Source organism: Hemibagrus wyckioides, linkage group LG04, assembly GCF_019097595.1.
Source record: "Hemibagrus wyckioides isolate EC202008001 linkage group LG04, SWU_Hwy_1.0, whole genome shotgun sequence".
Taxonomy (NCBI): domain Eukaryota; kingdom Metazoa; phylum Chordata; class Actinopteri; order Siluriformes; family Bagridae; genus Hemibagrus; species Hemibagrus wyckioides.
The window spans coordinates 1,161,199-1,186,198 of record NC_080713.1 but is presented as its reverse complement, the minus strand read 5'-3'; the positions used below and the strand labels follow the sequence as shown (position 1 = coordinate 1,186,198).

At 42.7% G+C, this 25,000-nt stretch overlaps 3 protein-coding genes across 5 annotated transcripts in view; 1 reads left to right on the top strand and 2 right to left on the bottom strand.

The window, feature by feature from the left end:
• The window catches only part of lmf2a (lipase maturation factor 2a), a 50,287-nt gene extending 33,453 nt beyond the window's left edge, over nt 1-16,834 (top strand). For 2 of the 3 annotated variants that reach the window (XM_058387756.1, XM_058387758.1), the window contains exons 9-14: nt 62-158; nt 238-420; nt 494-662; nt 767-878; nt 10,267-10,381; nt 10,657-11,795. In XM_058387756.1, the coding sequence (XP_058243739.1) occupies nt 62-158; nt 238-420; nt 494-662; nt 767-878; nt 10,267-10,381; nt 10,657-11,025 (1,045 nt within the window). In that variant the 3' untranslated portion in view covers nt 11,026-11,795. Of the gene's footprint in view, nt 1-61; nt 159-237; nt 421-493; nt 663-766; nt 879-10,266; nt 10,382-10,656; nt 11,796-15,043 lie in introns of those variants that run through there. The other variant, XM_058387757.1, reaches the window with a different exon arrangement.
• Nucleotides 12,736-19,354, bottom strand: miox (myo-inositol oxygenase). Its single transcript, XM_058387766.1, has 10 exons — nt 19,198-19,354; nt 18,379-18,459; nt 18,195-18,275; nt 17,716-17,878; nt 17,313-17,380; nt 17,109-17,218; nt 16,841-16,908; nt 13,617-13,666; nt 13,303-13,415; nt 12,736-12,968 (listed from the first exon to the last, which is right to left on the bottom strand). Exons 1-10 carry the CDS (start codon nt 19,213-19,215, stop codon nt 12,860-12,862), a joined length of 861 nt encoding a protein of 286 aa, XP_058243749.1. The 5' UTR covers nt 19,216-19,354; the 3' UTR covers nt 12,736-12,859.
• A 3,757-nt stretch (nt 19,355-23,111) lies between these two features.
• The window catches only part of adm2b (adrenomedullin 2b), an 11,967-nt gene continuing 10,078 nt past the window's right edge, over nt 23,112-25,000 (bottom strand). Inside the window, exon 3 of the mRNA XM_058387784.1 lies at nt 23,112-24,159. Within this exon, the coding sequence (XP_058243767.1) occupies nt 23,775-24,159 (385 nt within the window). The 3' untranslated portion in view covers nt 23,112-23,774. The remainder of the gene's footprint in view (nt 24,160-25,000) is intronic.

Sequence of the window (25,000 nt, the reverse complement as noted above, 5' to 3'; positions counted from 1 at the left end):
CTATGCTGAAATATTAAACTTTACACATATAAACACTCATAAGCATTGTGTGTGTGTTCAGGAGTGCGTGTGTGAGGGGTGTGTTTCGTCGTCTCTGGAGCACGATGCAGTGGGGCATCTTCTCTGCAGCAGCAGCCTCAATGTTCGCCATCAGCCTGGTCAGTAACTACTCAAGTTTAACACCTTCATCCTTTATTCACTGTTTTATACTCAGTGTGCGTGCGTGTGTGTGCGCAGGTTCCATACACCTACATCGAGTACGAGGCTCACTCTAACCTGTGGCCCGGTGTGCGCAGGGCGTTCGATCTGACTGATCGTTATCAGCTGGTGAACTCGTACGGTCTGTTCCGGAGGATGACCGGGGTCGGAGGTCGCCCTGAGGTCATCATGGAGGGCAGTGTAGATGGGAGCAGGTGGACGGTCAGTACCAAGTTTCAGATTCTCAGCTGTATGGAGGAGTGTACACTTTGCTGACCCACTGTGTGTCCTGTAGGAGATTGACTTCATGTATAAACCAGGGAACGTGAGCACAGCGCCCCCGGTGGTGGTTCCTCATCAGCCCCGACTGGACTGGCAGATGTGGTTCGCGGCTCTCGGCCCTCACACTCAGAGCCCGTGGTTCAGCAGCCTCGTGCGCTGCCTCCTACAGGGGAAGAGGGATGGTGAGGGACGTGAGGGAAGGGGGAGTAAAGCGGGGGGATACAGGGTGTGGTTTATTAACCGTGTCTTTACTGTGTGTGTGTGTGTGTGTGTGTGTGTGTTGCAGTGATAAAGCTGATTCAGACAGATGAGACTCGTTACCCATTCATTAAACAGCCTCCAGTCTACATCCGCGCTCACCGCTACAAGTACTGGTTTACTGAGCCCAAAGAGGACGGGTGAGTCACACACGGATACACAACGATATACACACGGATACACGACGATACACACGGATACACGACGATACACACGGATACACGAGGATATACACACGGATACACGACGATACACACGGATACACGACGATACACACGGATACACGAGGATATACACACGGATACACGAGGATATACACACGGATACACGACGATACACACGGATACACGACGACGATACACACGGATACACGACGATACACACGGATACACGAGGATATACACACGGATACACGAGGATATACACACGGATACACGACGACGATACACACGGATACACGATGATACACACGGATACACGACGATACACACGGATACACAACGATATACACACGGATACACGACGATACACACGGATACACGACGATACACACGGATACACGAGGATATACACACGGATACACGACGATACACACGGATACACGACGATACACACGGATACACGAGGATATACACACGGATACACGAGGATATACACACGGATACACGACGACGATACACACGGATACACGACGACGATACACACGGATACACGACGACGATACACACGGATACACGACGATACACACGGATACACGAGGATATACACACGGATACACGACGATATACACACGGATACACGACGACGATATACACGGATACACGACGATACACACGGATACACGACGATACACACGGATACACGACGATACACACGGATATACACGGATACACGACGATACACACGGATACACGACGATACACACGGATACACGACGATACACAACGATATACACGGATACACAACGATATACACGGATACACAACGATATACACGGATACACAACGATATACACACGGATACACAACGATATACACGGATACACGACGATATACTCACGGATACACGACGATATACACGGATACACGACGATATACAACAATATACACGGATACACAACGATATACACACGGATACACGACGATACACACGGATACACGACGATATACACGGATACACGACGATATACAACGATATACACGGATACACAACGATATACACACGGATACACAACGATATACACACGGATACACGACGATATACACACGGATACACGACGATATACACGGATACACGACGATACACACGGATACACGACGATATACACACGGATACACGACGATATACACACGGATACACGACGATACACACGGATACACGACGATACACACGGATACACGACGATATACACACGGATACACGACGATATACACACGGATACACGACGATACACACGGATACACGACGATACACACGGATACACGACGATACACACGGATACACGACGATACACACGGATACACACGGATACACGACGATACACACGGATACACGACGATACACACGGATACACGACGATATACACGGATACACGACGATATACACACGGATACACACGGATACACGACGATATACAACGATATACACGGATACACGACGATATACACACGGATACACGACGATACACACGGATACACGACGATATACACGGATACACGACGATATACACACGGATACACAACAATACACATGGATACACAACAATACACACAGGTACACGGATACACAACAATACACATGGATACACACGGATACACAACAATACACACGGGTACACGGATACACAACAATACACATGGATACACACGGATACACAACGATACACACGGATACACAACAATACGCACGGGTACACGGATACACAACAATACACATGGATACACACGGATACACAACAATACACATGGATACACACGGATACACAACAATACACACGGATACACAACGATACACACGGATACACAACAATACACACGGGTACACGGATACACAACAATACACACGGATACACGACGATACACACGGATACACGACGATACACACGGATACACGACGATACACATGGATACACGACGATACACATGGATACACAACAATACACACGGGTACACGGATACACAACAATACACACGGATACACAACGATACACACGGATACACAATACACATGGATACACGGATACACAACGATACACACGGGTACACGGATACACAACGATACACACGGATACACAACGATACACACGGATACACAACAATACACATGGATACACGGATACACAACGATACACACGGATACACAACGATACACACGGGTACACGGATACACAACGATACACACGGATACACAACGATACACACGGGTACACGGATACACAACGATACACACGGATACACAACGATACACACGGGTACACGGATACACAACGATACACACGGATACACAACGATACACGCGGGTACACGGATACACAACGATACACATGGATACACAACAATACACACGGATACACAACGATACACATGGACACACGGATACACAACGATACACACGGATACACAACGATACACACGGGTACACGGATACACAACGATACACACGGATACACAGATACACATGGACACACGGATACACAACGATACACACGGATACACAGATACACATGGACACACGGATACACAACGATACACACGGATACACAACGATACACATGGACACACGGATACACAACGATACACACAGATACACAACGATACACACGGATACACAACGATACACATGGACACAACGATACACACGGATACACAATGATACACACGGGCACACGATTACACAACAATACACACGGGTACACGGATACACAACAATACACACGGATACACAACAATACACAACAATACACACGGATACACAACAATACACACGGGTACACGGATACACAACGATACACACGGATACACAACGATACACACGGATACACAACAATACACACGGATACACAACAATACACACGGATACACAACAATACACGGATACACAACAATACGCACGGGTACACGGATACACAACAATACACATGGATACACAACAATACACGGATGCACAACGATACACACGGATACACAACAATACACACGGATACACAACGATACACATGGATACACAACAATACACACGGGTACACGGATACACAACAATACACATGGATACACAACAATACACACAGGTACACGGATACACAACAATACACATGGATACACACGGATACACAACAATACACACGGGTACACGGATACACAACAATACACATGGATACACACGGATACACAACGATACACACGGATACACAACAATACGCACGGGTACACGGATACACAACAATACACATGGATACACACGGATACACAACAATACACACAGATACACAACGATACACATGGATACACAACAATAAACACGGATACACGACGATACACACGGATACACGACGATACACACGGATACACGACGATATACACACGGATACACGACGATATACACACGGATACACGACGATATACACACGGATACACGACGATATACACACGGATACACGACGATATACACACGGATACACGACGATACACACGGATACACGACGATACACACGGATACACGACGATACACACGGATACACGACGATACACACGGATACACGACGATACACGGAGACACAACAATACACCTGGGTACACGGATACACAACAATACACATGGATACACACGGATACACAACGATATACACACGGATACATAACGATACACACGGATACACGACGATACACACGGATACACAACGATACACACGGATACACGACGATACACACGGATACACAACGATACACAACGATATACACGGATACACAACGATACACACGGATACACGACAATACACACGGGTACACGGATACACAACAATACACACGGATACACAACGATACACACGGATACACAACAATACACATGGATTCACAACAATACACACAGGTACACGGATACACAACAATACACATGGATACACGGATACACAACAATACACACGGGTACATGGATACACAACAATACACATGGATACACACGGATACACAACGATACACACGGATACACAACAATACGCACGGGTACACGGATACACAACACCACACATGGATACACACGGATACACAACAATACACACCGATACACATGGATACACAACAATACACACGGGTACACGGATACACAACAATACACACGGATACACGACGATACACACGGATACACGACGATACACACGGATACACGACGATACACACGGGTACACGACGATACACACGGGTACACGACGATACACAACGATACACACGGATACACAACGATACACGGATACACAACAATACACATGGGTACACGGATACACAACAATACACATGGATACACACGGATACACAACGATATACACACGGATACATAACGATACACACGGATACACGACGATACACACGGATACACGACGATACACACGGATACACAACGATATACACGGATACACAACGATACACACAGATACACGACAATACACACGGATACACAACGATACACAACGATATACACGGATACACAACAATACGCACGGGTACACGGATACACAACAATACACATGGATACACACGGATACACAACAATACACACGGATACACAACGATACACATGGATACACAACAATAAACACGGGTACACGGATACACAACAATACACACGGATACACGACGATATACACACGGATACACGACGATATACACACGGATACACGACGATATACACACGGATACACGACGATACACACACGGATACACGACGATACACACACGGATACACGACGATACACACGGATACATGACGATACACACGGATACACGACGATACACACGGATACACGACGATACACACGGGTACACGACGATACACACGGGTACACAACGATACACAACGATACACACGGGTACACAACGATACACACGGGTACACGGATACACAACGATACACACGGATACACAACGATACACGGATACACAACAATACACATGGGTACACGGATACACAACAATACACATGGATACACACGGATACACAACGATATACACACGGATACATAACGATACACACGGATACACGACGATACACACGGATACACAACGATACACAACGATATACACGGATACACAACGATACACACGGATACACGACAATACACACGGATACACAACGATACACAACGATATACACGGATACACAACAATACGCACGGGTACACGGATACACAACAATACACATGGATACACACGGATACACAACAATACACACGGATACACAACGATACACATGGATACACAACAATAAACACGGGTACACGGATACACAACAATACACACGGATACACGACGATACACACGGATACACGACGATACACACGGATACACGACGATACACACACGGATACACGACGATACACACACGGATACACGACGATATACACACGGATACACGACGATATACACACGGATACACGACGATATACACACGGATACACGACGATACACACGGATACACGACGATACACACGGATACACGACGATACACACGGATACACGACGATACACACGGATACACAACGATACACGGAGACACAACAATACACCTGGGTACACGGATACACAACAATACACATGGATACACACGGATACACAACGATATACACACGGATACATAACGATACACACGGATACACGACGATACACACGGATACACAACGATACACAACGATATACACGGATACACAACGATACACACGGATACACGACAATACACACGGGTACACGGATACACAACAATACACACGGATACACAACGATACACACGGGTACACGGATACACAACAATACACATGGATACACAACAATACACACAGGTACACGGATACACAACAATACACATGGATACACGGATACACAACAATACACACGGGTACACGGATACACAACAATACACATGGATACACACGGATACACAACGATACACACGGATACACAACAATACGCACGGGTACACGGATACACAACACCACACATGGATACACACGGATACACAACAATACACACGGATACACAACGATACACATGGATACACAACAATACACACGGGTACACGGATACACAACAATACACACGGATACACGACGATACACACGGATACACGACGATACACACGGATACACGACGATACACACGGGTACACGGATACACAACGATACACGGATACACAACAATACACATGGGTACACGGATACACAACAATACACATGGATACACACGGATACACAACGATATACACACGGATACATAACGATACACACGGATACACGACGATACACACGGATACACAACGATACACAACGATATACACGGATACACAACGATACACACGGATACACGACAATACACACGGGTACACGGATACACAACAATACACATGGATACACACGGATACACAACAATACACACGGGTACACGGATACACAACAATACACATGGATACACACGGATACACAACGATACACACGGATACACAACAATACGCACGGGTACACGGATACACAACAATACACATGGATACACACGGATACACAACAATACACACGGATACACAACGATACACATGGATACACAACAATAAACACGGGTACACGGATACACAACAATACACACGGATACACACGGATACACGACGATATACACACGGATACACGACGATATACACACGGATACACGACGATACACACGGATACACGACGATACACACGGATACACGACGATACACACGGATACACGATGATACACGGAGACACAACAATACACCTGGGTACACGGATACACAACAATACACATGGATACACACGGATACACAACGATATACACACGGATACATAACGATACACACGGATACACGACGATACACACGGATACACAACGATACACAACGATATACACGGATACACAACGATACACGGATACAAAGACAATACACACGGGTACACGGATACACAACAATACACACGGATACACAACGATACACACGGGTACACGGATACACAACAATACACATGGATACACAATACACACAGGTACACGGATACACAACAATACACATGGATACACGGATACACAACAATACACACGGGTACACGGATACACAACAATACACATGGATACACAACGATACACACGGATACACAACAATACGCACGGGTACACGGATACACAACACCACACATGGATACACACGGATACACAACAATACACACGGATACACAACGATACACATGGATACACAACAATACACACGGGTACACGGATACACAACAATACACACGGATACACAACGATACACACGGATACACGACGATACACACGGATACACGACGATACACACGGATACACGACGATACACACGGGTACATGGATACACAACGATACACACGGATACACAACGATACACGGATACACAACAATACACATGGATACACACGGATACACAACGATATACACACGGATACATAACGATACACACGGATACACGACGATACACACGGATACACAACGATACACAACGATATACACGGATACACAACGATACACACGGATACACGACAATACACACGGGTACACGGATACACAACAATACACACGGATACACAACGATACACACGGATACACAACAATACACACGGGTACACAACGATACACACGGGTACACGGATACACAACGATACACACGGATACACAACGATACACAGGTACACGGATACACAACAATACACATGGATACACACGGATACACAACAATACACACGGGTACACGGATACACAACAATACACGGATACACAACAATACACACGGGTACACGGATACACAACAATACACATGGATACACACGGATACACAACGATACACACGGATACACAACAATACGCACGGGTACACGGATACACAACAATACACATGGATACACACGGATACACAACAATACACACGGGTACACGGATACACAACGATATACACGGATACACAACGATACACACGGGTACACGGATACACGACAATACACACGGATACACAACAATACACGGATACACAACGATACACACGGGTACACGGATACATAACGATACACAACAATACACGGATACACAACGATACACATGGATACACGGATACACAACGATACACACGGATACACAACAATACACACGGGTACACGGATACACAACGATACACATGGATACACGGATACATAACGATACACACGGATACACAACGATACACACGGGTACACGGATACACAACAATACACACGGATACACAACAATACACACGGATACACGGATATACACGGATACACACGGATACACAACAATACACACGGATACACAACGATACACATGGATACACGGATACACAACGATACACAACAGTACACACGGATACACAACAGTACACACGGATACACAACAATACACACGGATACACAACAATACACGGATACACAACGATACACACGGGTACACGGATACACAACAGTACACACGGATACACAACAATACACACGGATACACAACAATACACGGATACACAACGATACACACGGGTACACGGATACACAACGATACACACGGGTACACGGATACACGACAGTACACACGGATACACAACAATACACGGATACACAACGATACACACGGGTACACGGATACACAACGATACACAACAATACACACGGATACACAACGATACACGACAATACACACGGATACACAACAATACACGGATACACAACGATACACACGGGTACACGGATACACAACGATACACAACAATACACACGGATACACAACAATACACGGATACACAACAATACACGGATACACAACAATACACGGATACACAACAATACACGGATACACAACGATACACAACAATACACGGATACACAACGATACACAACGATACACACGGATACACAACAATACACACGGGTACACGGATACACAACGATACACACGGATACACAACGATACACACGGGTACACGGATACACAACAGTACACACGGATACACAACAATACACGGATACACAACGATACACACGGGTACACGGATACACAACGATACACACGGATACACACGGATACACAACAATACACACGGATACACATGGATACACGGATACATAACGATACACACGGATACATAGCGATACACACGGGTACACGGATACACAACAATACACACGGGTACACGGATACACAACAATACACACGGATAGACACAGATACACAGCGGAACACACAGTTCCCAGTGTGTGTGTGTGTGTGTGTGTGTGTGTGTGTGCAGGTCATTACCTCAGAGGTGGTGGAGGAGGATCTATGTAGAGGAGTTTTATCCTCCTGTGCGTCTTGGTGATGCGGTTTTGGAGGATATGCTGACTCAGCACGGCCTCAATGTAAAGGTACACAGTGTGAGACTCGTCCAGAGAGACCAGCAGATTAATCACAACATTTTTATTTTACTTTTACATTTTAAAAGCTTTTTCTTGTTTCACAGCAAGATTTACACTGCAGTATTCAGGAACAGACGCTGCACTGATAAACCAATCAAAGAAATGTTTTTCTGTAAGGAGGAATATGTTTATCTTGTATGATGTGAGGAAGGAGTCTCCAGTGTTAGCTCTCTGTGTGTGTGTGTGTGTGTGTGTGTGTGTGTGTGTGTGTGTGTGTGTTTCAGGATAAGACTCCCACACGCCGTGCTCCCAGTTCGTGGCTCTTGCGGATGTTGCAGTCTGTAGGTGAACACGCGAGGGACGTCCCGGCTCACGTCCTGCTGTGGACGCTCTTCAGCTCAGCGACCACCGTGTGTCTGATCAACTGTCTGATCTCATACACTCGTCCTCCGACACACACACACTCCCAAGAGAAGCAGCAGGAGGAGAAGGAGAAGCATGTGAAGAAGGAAATGGAAGAGGTAGTGAGAAAGGAAGCCGAAGAGGAAGTGAATGATGAGGAGGAATGTGAGGAGGAGGAGGAGGAGGTGATAAGTGATGAGAGCGAGGGAGAGGAAAATACAGAGTCAGAAAGTGTGAGGAAGAGGAAATAAAACCTGAGGTGAAATGAACACACTACATGGCCTCACATCGCTCTCGTGCTGCGGGATCGAAAAAAAGTTCTTTTCTAAAAGAATTCTAAATGAAATTTATTTCTGTTATTAAGCTCCACCCACTTGTCCCGGTCCTTTGGGGAGATTCAGATACGGCAGAAATCTCATTCTCCTCAGATGGATTCATGAAGCACTGTTACCTTAAAATTAGATTTTTACAAATAAGTAAAATAAGAAACGAAAGGCGATGGAGTGAAGGAGCTCTCGCGATATTCTCGCTAAAGTGTATCGTAGAGACTTTTCTCACAATATCAGTGTCCAGTTATCAGATTGACCAGAACTTTAACTGTTCAGTTGGAGCTTTAGGGCTTGTTTTATGTTCCATATTTAATTTCACACACACACACACACACACTTTTGATCTTGTGATCTGTCTGTGAACTGGTGTTGTGTAGTTCCTTCTAGAAGAGATGTTATGAAATGAATTATTCAACTGAATTGTAAGAGTGATGGTCTCTTCACCTCCAGCTTCCTCCACCACTCGTGTGTTTGATTGACCGCGTGACAGTCCGCTTGTTTTAAATCTTCTGGCCGTTTCGTTCATCTCACTAACGTGGCTGCTGGTTTATCCTCCCGAGCTCGTCACCGCGCGTCCCTCTGATCGTCTCTTCTTTCTTTTTTCCTCCCGTTTTGCTTGGACGCTCTCGTCGGTCACTTACATGAAGTGAAACACTTTTTTATGTTTATAATAAAACACTTTTTCTCACGCTGCTGCTGAGATCTGGACTCTGATTGGTGGTCAGTTGTTGATTTAATTCTCTAGAACAGCAGCTCTGACACTGCTCTCACAGATTTATATTAATGCACTTACTGTTTCTATAGCAACAGCTCCTTCACAGGGACATGGACAGCACACACTCCACTGGTCATTAACAGATTTATTATGATGACCTGTTTGTTTTTTTTCTCATTAATTTGAAGACAGAATAAACTTCAGTTGGTGAGGGAACGAGTGTTTAGAGGTGCTTTAAATTAATAAGAACAGGAAGTGACGCCTTCACCAAAATCTAACTACAAACAATGAAGCTCTGATGTTTGGAAAGATGAAGTGATATGAGAGGAATAAAACACCTGACATGCAGTTAGAGGAAAATAATCAACTTTTACAGCATTTGGCAGACACCTTTATTCAGAGTGACTCACAGGTTCTCTCATTTTTATACAACTGAGGGTTAAGGGCCTTGCTCAGGGGTCCAGCAGGGGCAGCATGGTGGACCTGAGGTTTAAACTCAACCTTCTGATCAATCCAGCACTTTGACCACTAATCTCCCACATCCCCACAGCATCAATGTACACACACACACACACACACACACACACTCACTCACTCTCTATTACTTGTGTTTAATCTGTTATGAAGTTTTCTGACACTATCCGATTTTTCAGTTTTAATTTCAGTGAAGAGATGAGAAAGGGAAATAAAGGAAGTAGAAATCATCTGATTTTATTTTGATAATTTAGGTTTTTGTATATTTTACAGACTTTGTGAACAGGATTAGAGATCTGTACAGGTTTATGTACAGGTTTTATACAAATCTGATACTTTAAAGCAGCAGTTTGTATATTTTTATTTATCTCTAAACCTGTAATAATCCTATCATTTTTAACAATAACTGATTTGTGATATTATCGTACAGTTGATCTCTGATTTTATTCAACGATTTCAGGCTTGAATTGACATTTTTCTGGCCCTGAAATGAGCCCTGCCCCCTGACCCCAGCAGAGCTGCTTCTTCCTCTCTCTGAGACTCGCACACCGCTGCTTTAAGCCGTGTTCACCAGAGCAGGACTCCGGGGCAGAACTTATCAATGAGTGATTGGTAATACGGCTTCAGCTCCTCCACATCCGGCAGCTCCGTGCTTTTAGTGTACAAATCAAACTTACTGAAACACACACACACACACACACGTCAATGCAGTGCACTCCTAGACCTCATAAGGTCATATTAGAGCTCTGGATCAGCGACTGTGTGCACCTGATGCTCAAAAATAAAATACTCATTTTCTTTTTTGTTGAGTTTTTAAAGCTTTTATGTTTTTTACTGTTAATTAATACTAATAAAATACATTTTAATTAACTGGCCATTAATAAAATAATTAATGCTGTGTGATGATATGGAATAAGATTATAATCACAGATGAGCATTTATTCACTTTATTCCATACTGAGGATAATAATAATAATAATTGTGAATAAAAGTGAATAACGAGGACTGACTTGAACTCTTTGACCCATGGCAGCATCTGTAGATCTTTGTCGTTACACAGGTGTGTGTAGTGTCCGTGTGTGTGCCAGGGGTAGAAGGAGTGGAAACGGATCATGTACAGACCCTGGGGGGGGGTGATCATGAGAAAAGAGGGAGAGACAGAGAAGATGGAGAAAAAAAGAAAAGAGAGGGAGTGTGAGAGAGAGAAAAGAGACAGAAAAAGAGAAGAGAGGGAATGAGAGAGAGAAGTGTTGGAGAGATTCTCCTCTTTAATTCTCCTGATTATTAATGATGAAGGTGTGGTGAGTAAACTCTGGACTCTGACCTCCTCAGGAATCAGACACTTGTTAAACTTCATCACTTGGTATAAATATTCTGTAACAGAAAAACATTTTATTATTTTATCAGTTTATCTTCCTGAAGCTGATCACTTCTAACATCCAGAACTGAAAAGAATCAGAAATGAACAGGAGAGGGTTTTTCTTCGTATTTTCCGATCCTCATTTCTTTAAAAACAGCTGGACTTTAAAATCTTTATTTCAGTTAAACTCTTTCACACAAAATCAATATAATAAATCATAAATCTAATAAAATCAATCCTAAAGACAGTCAAGTCTCTTTATATGTGAACATTTACACTTCTAAATAAACTTCTTTTACAAATCCATTTCCTCTCTGCTCTTCCTGATGTCTGATATAAATTATCTCATTTCTGGTCCATCTGGATCGGTACCGGCGCAGTGCTGTCTCTAATCGTGTCAGTAGTATTAATAAAATTATTATTATTATGTAAATATAATATAATTTCATATAATATAATATGATAATATAATATAATTCTCTATATAATATAATATAACTCTAGAGTGTTATTAAAATGTTAAACTCCTCTTGGTGATAGAAATACAGTGTTCAGTGTAAAGATTTGGGTTAAATATGTCTTTACATTATTAGAATTTATTTATTAAGCTGATTTGGGGGCGGGGTTATGTAAGTTATGAGCTTATTTTGTGATGTTACTAAATAAACTTTGAACCAATCACGTCTGATATGCAAATTAAACATTAGCAGGTGGTGATGGATGGATGCGGAATGAACACATCACTCCTATTTTATCCACACTACATTGGCTCCCAGTCAAATTTCACATTGATTATAAAATACTGTTACTGACCTATAAAGCACTAAATGGTCTCGCGCCGCAGTACCTGAGTGATCTTTTAGTCTTTTATGATCCGCCACGCCTACTCCGATCAAAGGGTGCTGGTTACTTGGTAGTACCTCAAGTAGCAAAGGCTACAGCAGGGGGCGGAGCTTTCTCTTTCAAAGCCCCACAGTTATGGAACAGCCTTCCAATTAGTGTTGGGGATTCAGACACAGTCTCAATGTTTAAGTCTAGGCTGAAGACACATTTGTTTAGTCGAGCTTTTAATGTATAGTTTTCTTAGGTAAAGGAGCAGATCTGGAAGGTTCATGGTCATAGAGTGTTTGGTGACTGGGATGTTTGGATGCTGTCATCTTACCACCCTCACAAGTCGCTCAGGTCACTGACTGTGAAGTGGTTGGACGCTTTATGTCCCGGGAAGCCTTCATGTCTGTGACCTTCTGGCTCTCCCTCTTAGTTATGATGTCATAGCTAGTCTTGCCGGAGTCCCTGCCTGCACTTTACACATAATTCTACATTGTCCTTAAACATCACATGATCAGAAACTTAATATCTTTCTCTTTCTCTCTCTGTCTTTCTCTGTGGAGCTATACACCCCACTCCTGACCTCCCAGTGTTTGCCAGTTTCCAGTGTGACCACTGCCCTACCCCTGGTCAGAGTCTCATCGCTTGATGGTGCCCACTGATGCTGTGGATGGATCTGTGTGGACCAGGAGACAGCCATGGACAGAGACACTTGGGGACTTTCACACCATCACAGATCTGCCATTTCATCTGTCCACTTGTGACCGCAAAGTATTAGTGTCTATAATGACCTCAGAAACTACAATGACCTAATAGTTCCTCATGGGTCATTGAAAGGACATTAATCAGCTACAGTTACATTATTTTCTGTTTAGTGTCACCCAAATGAGGATGGGTTCCCTTCTGAGACTGGTTCCTCTCAAGGTTTCTTCCTTTCCATCCCAGGGAGTTTTTCCTTGCCACCGCCGCCACAGGCTTCTCATTAGGGATAAAATTGTCTAATTATAGAATTTAATAATTTATTCTTATTTCTAGTTAATTAGTTATTTTTCATTTTCCCCTCCCCTTTCTCTGTTTTCTTCTTTTGTAAAGCTGCTTTGAGACAATGTTCATTTTAAAAGGCACTAAACAAAATAAATTGAATTGACTTGAATGATGGAGTAGCTTCTGAACCTGCAGTCTGAGGCCCAGTCCACATGAACACGGGGGTTTATAAAAACAGAGTTTTTCCTACTTTTAAAAAAAACCCTCTCGTCCACATAAAAACGCAAAACCGCGGTCTGAAGCGCTGTCATGAGCATGCACAACCAACAGGTGGCGATATAATCTCCACCGTAAAGCCATGTTGGCCATGATGTTGTCACAAGCACTGTTGCCAGATTGGGCGGGTTTCCTCCCAGTTGGGCTTCTTTTGGTCACGTCTCACCGGGAGAAAGTGCATTGGGTTGATAAAATCTGGGCTGGTTTTTATTTTTGACTATAAACATGATATTTTATTAATTTTCTATTCAGACAAATAAATAAAGTAGAATATGTAATGTTGGTGTTTTAATTATATGGTTCAGTTTAGCCAATAAGGTTCAGGAGAGTCCTGTCCAGTCAGACTTCAGTCTTGATTAGCGGGTTGTTGTAATCGTTCTACTCGTTAAGCCGATATCACAAAGTTATCATTAACAGTTATAACCGTTTGTTATTGTATTAGTTATAACAGTGTGCATTTTGGGCAGGTATTTTTTTTAAATGGGAGGGTTTTAAGCTGTAGTTTGCCTGGAAATCTTCAATCCAATCTGTTCACAAGCCAAAACTCTGCGGTTTCTCGGTCTACACGATAACACTGAACCGGAGATTTTAAAAAAAACTTCATCCTGGCAGGAGTTTTCAAAAATGTTGGGTTTCAGTGACCGGATGTTGCGTTTGCGTGTGGACGAACGGACAAACCGCATAAAAAAGCTGCGGTTTTAAAAACACCCGCGTTCGTGTGGACAGAGCCTCAGATTGCTGAGCTGACAAAAGACATGGTGGTTGTCATGGCAACTGTAATTGTGCTATTGTAATTTATTTCACAAGTCCGGGCTGATGTTAAATAAATCTGTGAGAAAATTAGGATGTAAATAAAGACTCTGAGGCTGAAATCAGACTGCGATGACTGATGTGCGCTAGTTAGCAGTTAGCCAACCAGTAGCACTTGGGGGTGGGGTTTTCTCATTTGCATATTCATAGATCGTGACATTTTTAAATATGGTAAAAGATACCGAGCCGCTCTTAGATCATTTTTAGTAAAACACAGATTAAAGAACCGATTCAATTAAAGATTATTTTAACAGATGAAGCTGATATTCAGAGAACTTTAATGAACTGACCATCATGTCCCCAAGACATCAGAACATTGTCCAGCCCACAGTGAGGTTCATAAATCCCACACTCTGTGCTGCAGAGAAGAAACCAGGTGAGAAGTTAAAGATGTGTTGAGCGGTTGCTATGGAAACCATAAGGTATCAGAGCGAGTGCATGAATATAAAGCTGCACTACTATCAGAGCTGCTGTTAGAGAGAATTAATCAACACCTGATCCACCAATCAGAGTCCAGAACTCAGCAGCAGCTCTGTGGGGTGAAGATAATAAACTCACTTCAATGTCTCGTTCTTGTTGTCTGGATTCTCCACAAACGTCAAGTCTCTGAAAACGATGGAGTTCTGAAAGTGGCAGCCTACAGGATAGGTGTCTCCCACCACGGCCCACTGACACACACACACACACACACACATTGTTTGTGAGAAATCCTACCAGTGTCATTGTTTTTATGATTTTAATTCGGACACATCGGTCAGTCACCTGAGGTTCTCCCCATAAGGCCATGACTTTACCGATGTCATGAATGAGACCAACCAGCTGGAACCAGTCTAGAAAAGGAGAGAGAGAATTCTCTTCAAAACTCAAAAACACCTAAACAGTAGAACCCCTGGACACTAGTTTGAGGGGCGGAGCTTTCACAATTAAAAGTCAGATAATTGACAGGTCTGCAGAAAAACCTTCTTACTGTGTGTCGTTTCTCTCATCTCTCAAAAACACAGAACCCAGAGTTTCTCAGTTAAACAAAAAGTTTTCTACTCTTAAAAATCACTTACTGCAGCTTTAAACCTATTATTCATTTTAAAAAGAGAGATCATTTTTTCAGTAATTGTAATTACTGACTGTAAGCAGAGACTCTCTGTCGAAGGCCACGCCCACTCCTCACCTTTATCCGGATGTTCCTTGCGGATTCCCTCGGCGGTTTGGAAGGCGTGGAAAGAGTTTGCGAAGTTGACATCGGGGTCAGATTCATCGATCAACTGATCCAAACACTGAATGCTCTCCATCATGGTCATACGAGCGTGAGTACAGCCTGACCACTCTGCATGCTGGGGTCAGAGGTTAACGATAAATATTTATTATATAATCAGAGTCAGGGAGAGGAAGCAAGTGGAGGGAGGGGTTAATGGGCGGAGGGCGGAGTCAGTGAATGGAGGAAGGGGTTTATGAGAGGAGAGAGGAGTCAGTAAGAGGAGGGAGGAGTCTGTGAAGGAGGGAGGGGTTAATGAGAGGAGGGAGGAGTCTGTGAATGGAGGGAGGAGTCAGTAAGAGAAGGGAGGGGTTAATGAGAGGGGGGGAGGAAACAGGAGTAAGAGTATGAGTGGAGTGTGTGTGTGTGTGTGTGTGTGTAACATACAAACTGACCTTCTGTCTTACGAAGTCCAGCGTCTGGTGTGTGTGCATCAGTCTGTATGTGTTAAACACACGTTCATAAAGCTCTCCGCTCTGTCTCACACACACACACACACAGGTAATGAAGGAGTCATTAAGGTTTATTCAAACTCTATTCAGTCTTTTCTTTTCTGTTATTTCATTGTCGTTATTTTACCACAAAGTTTCTGAAGTCAGATTTCTCTTTCCCGTCACTGGGCAGCAGCTCAGGACGAAACGCCAGAGACGGGTCTGGACCCTGCGACACGGCGGGCAGCAGAAACGGCGAGGTCAGGGATTGTGTGTGAGGTTTGATTAGCTCATGTTTCTCTCATGTTTTTGAGTCATGTCGTATAAATAATTCAATAAAATGTGAAGAAATAATTCAACATGGAGCAAATACACAGAAAACTATTAATAACTATTAACTACTGAAATAATTACACACACACACACTACAGAGTAATAAACACACACACACACACAACAGAGTAATAAACACATACACACACACACACACTGCAGAGTAATACACACACACACACACTACAGAGTAACACACACACACACACACACTACAGAGTAATAAACACACACACACAACAGAGTAATAAACACATACACACACAAACACACTACAGAGTAATACACACACACACACACACACACACAGAGTAATACACACACACACACACACACACTACAGAGTAACACACACACACACTACAGAGTAATAAACACACACACACAACAGAGTAATAAACACATACACACACAAACACACTACAGAGTAATACACACACACACACACACACACACACACAGAGTAATACACACACACACACACAAACACACTACAGAGTAATAAACACACACACACAACAGAGTAATAAACACACACACACACAAACACACTACAGAGTAATAAACACACACACACACACACAAACACACTACAGAGTAATAAACGTGTGTGTGTGTGTGTAAAATAACTCACCAGGTTAACGACTCTCATCTTTACGTTGTTCTAAACACAACACTTACACTCTGTGTGTGATGCTGTTTGTCTTTTTCACTCTTCCACTGGTCTATTTATTAACACACACACACACACACACACACACACACACAGATGTTACAGGAGCACACTGAGAACAGGATGTGATGTAAAAACAGCCGTGATACTTTACCCCTACACTCATTTTCTGAGAAAACGTGTGTGTGTGTGTGTGTGTGTGTGTGTGCAGTCTGCCGTATCTCTTTGCTTTGTTCATCAGATTTTAAGCGGAACTCGTCCAGTCTGTACTGGATTCTCTGATTCGTTAACAGTGACACAGGATTTTCAGTTGATGTTATACAGAACCTACAGAACGGATTTATTCAGTGTGTGTGTGTGTGTGTGTTTATTACTCTGTAGTGTGTGTGTGTGTGTGTTTATTACTCTGTAGTGTGTGTGTGTGTGTTTATTACTCTGTAGTGTGTGTGTGTGTGTTTATTACTCTGTAGTGTGTGTGTGTGTGTTTATTACTCTGTAGTGTGTGTGTGTGCGTGTGTGTGTTTATTACTCTGTAGTGTGTGTGTGTGTGTGTGTTTATTACTCTGTAGTGTGTGTGTGTGTGTGTTTATTACTCTGTAGTGTGTGTGTGTGTGTGTTTATTACTCTGTAGTGTGTGTGTGTTTATTACTCTGTAGTGTGTGTGTGTGTGTTTATTACTCTGTAGTGTGTGTGTGTGTTTATTACTCTGTAGTGTGTGTGTGTGTGTTTATTACTCTGTAGTGTGTGTGTGTGTGTGTTTATTACTCTGTAGTGTGTGTGTGTGTGTTTATTACTCTGTAGTGTGTGTGTGTGTGTTTATTACTCTGTAGTGTGTGTGTGTGTGTGTTTATTACTCTGTAGTGCGTGTGTGTGTGTGTGTTTATTACTCTGTAGTGTGTGTGTGTGTGTGTTTATTACTCTGTAGTGTGTGTGTGTGTGTGTGTTTATTACTCTGTAGTGTGTGTGTGTGTGTGTTTATTACTCTGTAGTGTGTGTGTGTGTGTGTTTATTACTCTGTAGTGTGTGTGTGTGTGTTTATTACTCTGTAGTGTGTGTGTGTGTGTGTTTATTACTCTGTAGTGTGTGTGTGTGTGTGTTTATTACTCTGTAGTGTGTGTGTGTGTGTTTATTACTCTGTAGTGTGTGTGTGTGTGTGTGTGTTTATTACTCTGTAGTGTGTGTGTGTGCATGTGTGTGTTTATTACTCTGTAGTGTGTGTGTGTGTGTTTATTACTCTGTAGTGTGTGTGTGTGTGTGTTTATTACTCTGTAGTGTGTGTGTGTGTGTTTATTACTCTGTAGTGTGTGTGTGTGTGTTTATTACTCTGTAGTGTGTGTGTGTGCGTGTGTGTGTTTATTACTCTGTAGTGTGTGTGTGTGTGTGTTTATTACTCTGTAGTGTGTGTGTGTGTGTGTGTTTATTACTCTGTAGTGTGTGTGTGCGTGTGTGTGTTTATTACTCTGTAGTGTGTGTGTGTTTATTACTCTGTAGTGTGTGTGTGTGTGTGTGTTTATTACTCTGTAGTGTGTGTGTGCGTGTGTGTGTTTATTACTCTGTAGTGTGTGTGTGTTTATTACTCTGTAGTGTGTGTGTGTGTGTTTATTACTCTGTAGTGTGTGTGTGTGTGTTTATTACTCTGTAGTGTGTGTGTGTGTGTGTTTATTACTCTGTAGTGTGTGTGTGTGTGTGTTTATTACTCTGTAGTGTGTGTGTGTGTGTGTTTATTACTCTGTAGTGTGTGTGTGTGTGTTTATTACTCTGTAGTGTGTGTGTGTGTGTGTTTATTACTCTGTAGTGTGTGTGTGTGTGTGTGTTTATTACTCTGTAGTGTGTGTGTGTTTATTACTCTGTAGTGTGTGTGTGTGTGTGTTTATTACTCTGTAGTGTGTGTGTGTGTGTGTTTATTACTCTGTAGTGTGTGTGTGTGTGTTTATTACTCTGTAGTGTGTGTGTGTGTGTTTATTACTCTGTAGTGTGTGTGTGTGTGTGTTTATTACTCTGTAGTGTGTGTGTGTGTGTTTATTACTCTGTAGTGTGTGTGTGTGTGTGTTTATTACTCTGTAGTGTGTGTGTGTGCATGTGTGTGTTTATTACTCTGTAGTGTGTGTGTGTGTGTGTTTATTACTCTGTAGTGTGTGTGTGTGTGTGTTTATTACTCTGTAGTGTGTGTGTGTGCGTGTGTGTTTATTACTCTGTAGTGTGTGCGTGTGTGTGTTTATTACTCTGTAGTGTGTGTGTGTGCGTGTGTGTGTTTATTACTCTGTAGTGTGTGTGTGTGTTAAGTACTGTCATGTTAAGTTGAAATCTTGTCTTCTGCTCAGTTTTTAGTCGTGAAGGCAGGCAGTGAGAATTTAAATATTTAAATTAATTACAATAATTTAATTAAAGTAATTAAATCTTACACAGCAAGGGACTCACACACATTCCTCTGAACCTCACACACACACACATTCCTCTGAACCTCACACACACACATTCCTCTGAACCTCACACACTGATCTTTAACCCTGACTCCTCTTCTTCATCACATAAGAACTCACAATTCATCGTGTGTGTGTGTGTGTGTGTTTAATTGTTTAAACCACTCTGTGTTCTGATTGGCTGTGAGTGTGTGGGTGTGTCCCAGCCTCTGTGTGTTTTAGAGTTGTGTAAACAGGACTCCGGGGTCCAACCTCCAAAAACTCGTCTGTAAAATCTTTCTCTCCTCTCTAGTCTTTATTCATTTGTCTTTCTACTTAGTGAATCTCCATCCCTACATGTATCTATCTATTTTTAGAATTTCTTGCCATTAATTATTCAGCAGTAAAATGCTTACTGAGATCATTTTTCATGCTTTATTTTTCTTTATTTTCATAACCAACAAATAAATTAGAAATAGAAAACATTATATTTAAATGAGTAAAGAGTGGAATTAATTTGCAGAAACTCGCCTGTTCTTCTGTGCACAAAGTCAGCAGGGGTTTGATTTCTGAATGTTTCATGTTAATGGCTGACTTTTTCAGCTCCAGTCTGAAGTCATGAACTCGAGCTGAACTCCTCACGCTGGTTTAATCTCCACGCCTTGGGGTTTGTTCATTAACTGTGGAGATCTTTAAGGAGAGAAACACTAAGACATGCTGTGAGTTTATTCCAGGTGAGGGTTAGGAAACTCTGTAGATCTGTTACATGATATTGCCAAAAGTATTGGGACACCCCTCCAAATCATTGAGTTCAGGTGTTGTTTTTCAGGGGTTGGGCTCCGCCCCTTAGTTCCAGTGAAAGGAACTCTTAATGCTTCAGCTTCATACCAAGACATTTTGGACAATTTCATGCTCTTTGTGGGAACAGTTTGGGGATGACCCCTTCCTGTTCCAACATGACTGCACACCAGTGACCAAAGCAAGGTCCATAAAGACATGGATGAGTGAGTTTGGTGTGGAGGAACTTGACTGGTCTGCACAGAGTCCTGACCTCAACCCCATAGAACACCTTTGGGATGAATTAGAGTGGAGACTGAGAGCCAGACCTTCTCGTCCAACATCAGTGCCTGACCTCACAAATGTGCTTCTAGAGGAACGGTCAAAAATTCCCATAAACACACTCCTAAACCTTGTGGAAAGCCTTCCCAGAAGAGTTGAAGCTGTTCTAGCTGTAAAGGGGTGGATGATGGAAATGAATTTTTTTCACCTGAAACTTTCGGGTTTTCCTCATCAGATGTTGGAAATTCTAACTTACGATCTTTAGTCAAAGTGAGAACCTCTGCTTTTTACCCAGATACAGTGTGACCCAATCAGGCATAAGGGGCGGAGTTAAAGCAGTGAAGTTCACTGATTGGTCAGTAGTAATATTGACAGAATCTTACTGGACACAGTGATCTTTCTGACACTGTACAAGGTTTATTTCTCTTTTATAATCTTTCACTTTAACGGCAAATATAAAACTCACAAGTTTATCATAAACGTTAATGTTTCAGATATATTTTTATTTTTTTACCCACAGTAAACTGTTTTCACCAGTTTGTTCTAGTTCTTCACCCAGTGAGAAACACAACAGTAAGAAATTTCAGTCCTACACCATGAGGCTCACACCTCCATGCTTCACTGTGTGTGTGTGTGTGTGTGTGTGTGTGTGTGTGTGTGTGTACACGCATGTGCGTGTGCACAGTAGGTTTATTTCTATTTCTTTTTCCATATTTATTCACTGATTTATCGAATGCATTCTATTATCAGCACAAAATGTTGTTCCCACTTGTGTGGTAGCGTCATAGTTTCAGGCTGCTTCAAAAACCTGCAAGCCTTTCAGTGTGATAAAATATTGGCACCCTCGCTTTTATTTTGTAACAAACTCACCATGTCACCTGTTTATTAGTTCTCGAGAATAACAATAAAATCAATATGTAAAAAAAATCATCATTTGACCATCACATCATCTCCTTCACCTCCAGTGAGCTCCTCCTACTGTCCTGCAATAGTAGACAGACTCAGCTAGTGACAGATACTGTCCAATAGAAAAGCTCTATTTGCTTTTGGGCGGAGTCAAATAAAGAATCCTGTTGAGTTTCATCCGTAACTGTGAGGACTCCTGGGATGAACTGGAGAGGAATGTTCTCTTTTTCTCTGGCCAATCAGCTGGTAAAGACGATAACTCAGGTTCTGGACCTGGCAGGTTCCTAACACGCAGCTCACTCTCATCAGCTGACCGCGAACGTGACCCCGCGAGCCGAACAGAGTGTGGCGACGCCCCCTTTTCCGTCTGTCCTTGACATGGGTTTGACGGAGACGTGTGTGAGGATTACTCAGCGGGGGTTCTCTATGATCGAGATCTCTCCAGGCCGAGCGCCGCTCTCGCACCGTGTCCTTCACCGCAGCTGGGGGCCTGATAGTGGTTTCCATGGCGATACCGCCTCCCGCCCCAAGGTTCCAGAACTTTCTTGGAAAAATTAATCTGAGAACGAGAGAGAGGGAAAAAGATGATCAGTAAAAAAACATGATGTTTCCATCTGAATGTTTTATAAAACATCTAAACTGAATAATAATAATAATAATAATACACTATTAATGCCATGCTGTGGATTTCACTTGTTTCTTTACAGTTTTCTGGCCCTGAAATTAGCCCCACCCCTTTTCCTTGCCATTGATAGTGTAAACAGAGGCTATGGGGTTGAGTTAGGAAAGGATGTAAATGTATTTACTGTAATTGCAGGTAACCACAGCGGGCAACAGAGGGCACTAAACATTCCACAAAGCTGCTTTAAAGTAAACATTACATATGACTCCTTTAAAACACTGAAAGTTGTTGAAGGGATTGCTGCACTGCTCCTGGGTGTGTCCAGCGTCAGCATTGACACAGATTACATCATGAGCTTCACTGTAGATTAATCATTTAATCTGACCCGAGGTTAATCTCCAGGTCAGTGGCGTGACAGTGTGAGACGTTATTAAAGATGAAAGCGGCATGTTAAAGTGTTAAGTGGACAGAATTACCAGCGATTACGTTTTATTTACAAATTCAGTCTCACTCTTTGTGGTGAAAGAGTTGTTGTATAGCTCACACTCTGGATTATTAGATACTGAGACAGTTTTCAGTGGGTGTGTGAGAACACAGTTCAGTGTGATGAGGATTAGAATCTTAGAAGAAGATCTGAGAGAGAGACAAAAGCTGTGATTTGTAGATTTGTAGCGAGAGAGACGTCTAGGGCAAGACGCAAGTGCCATTAATCCCTAATAGAGTGTTAGTAATCAAGAGGACTGGTGTATACACACACACACACACACACACACAGAGA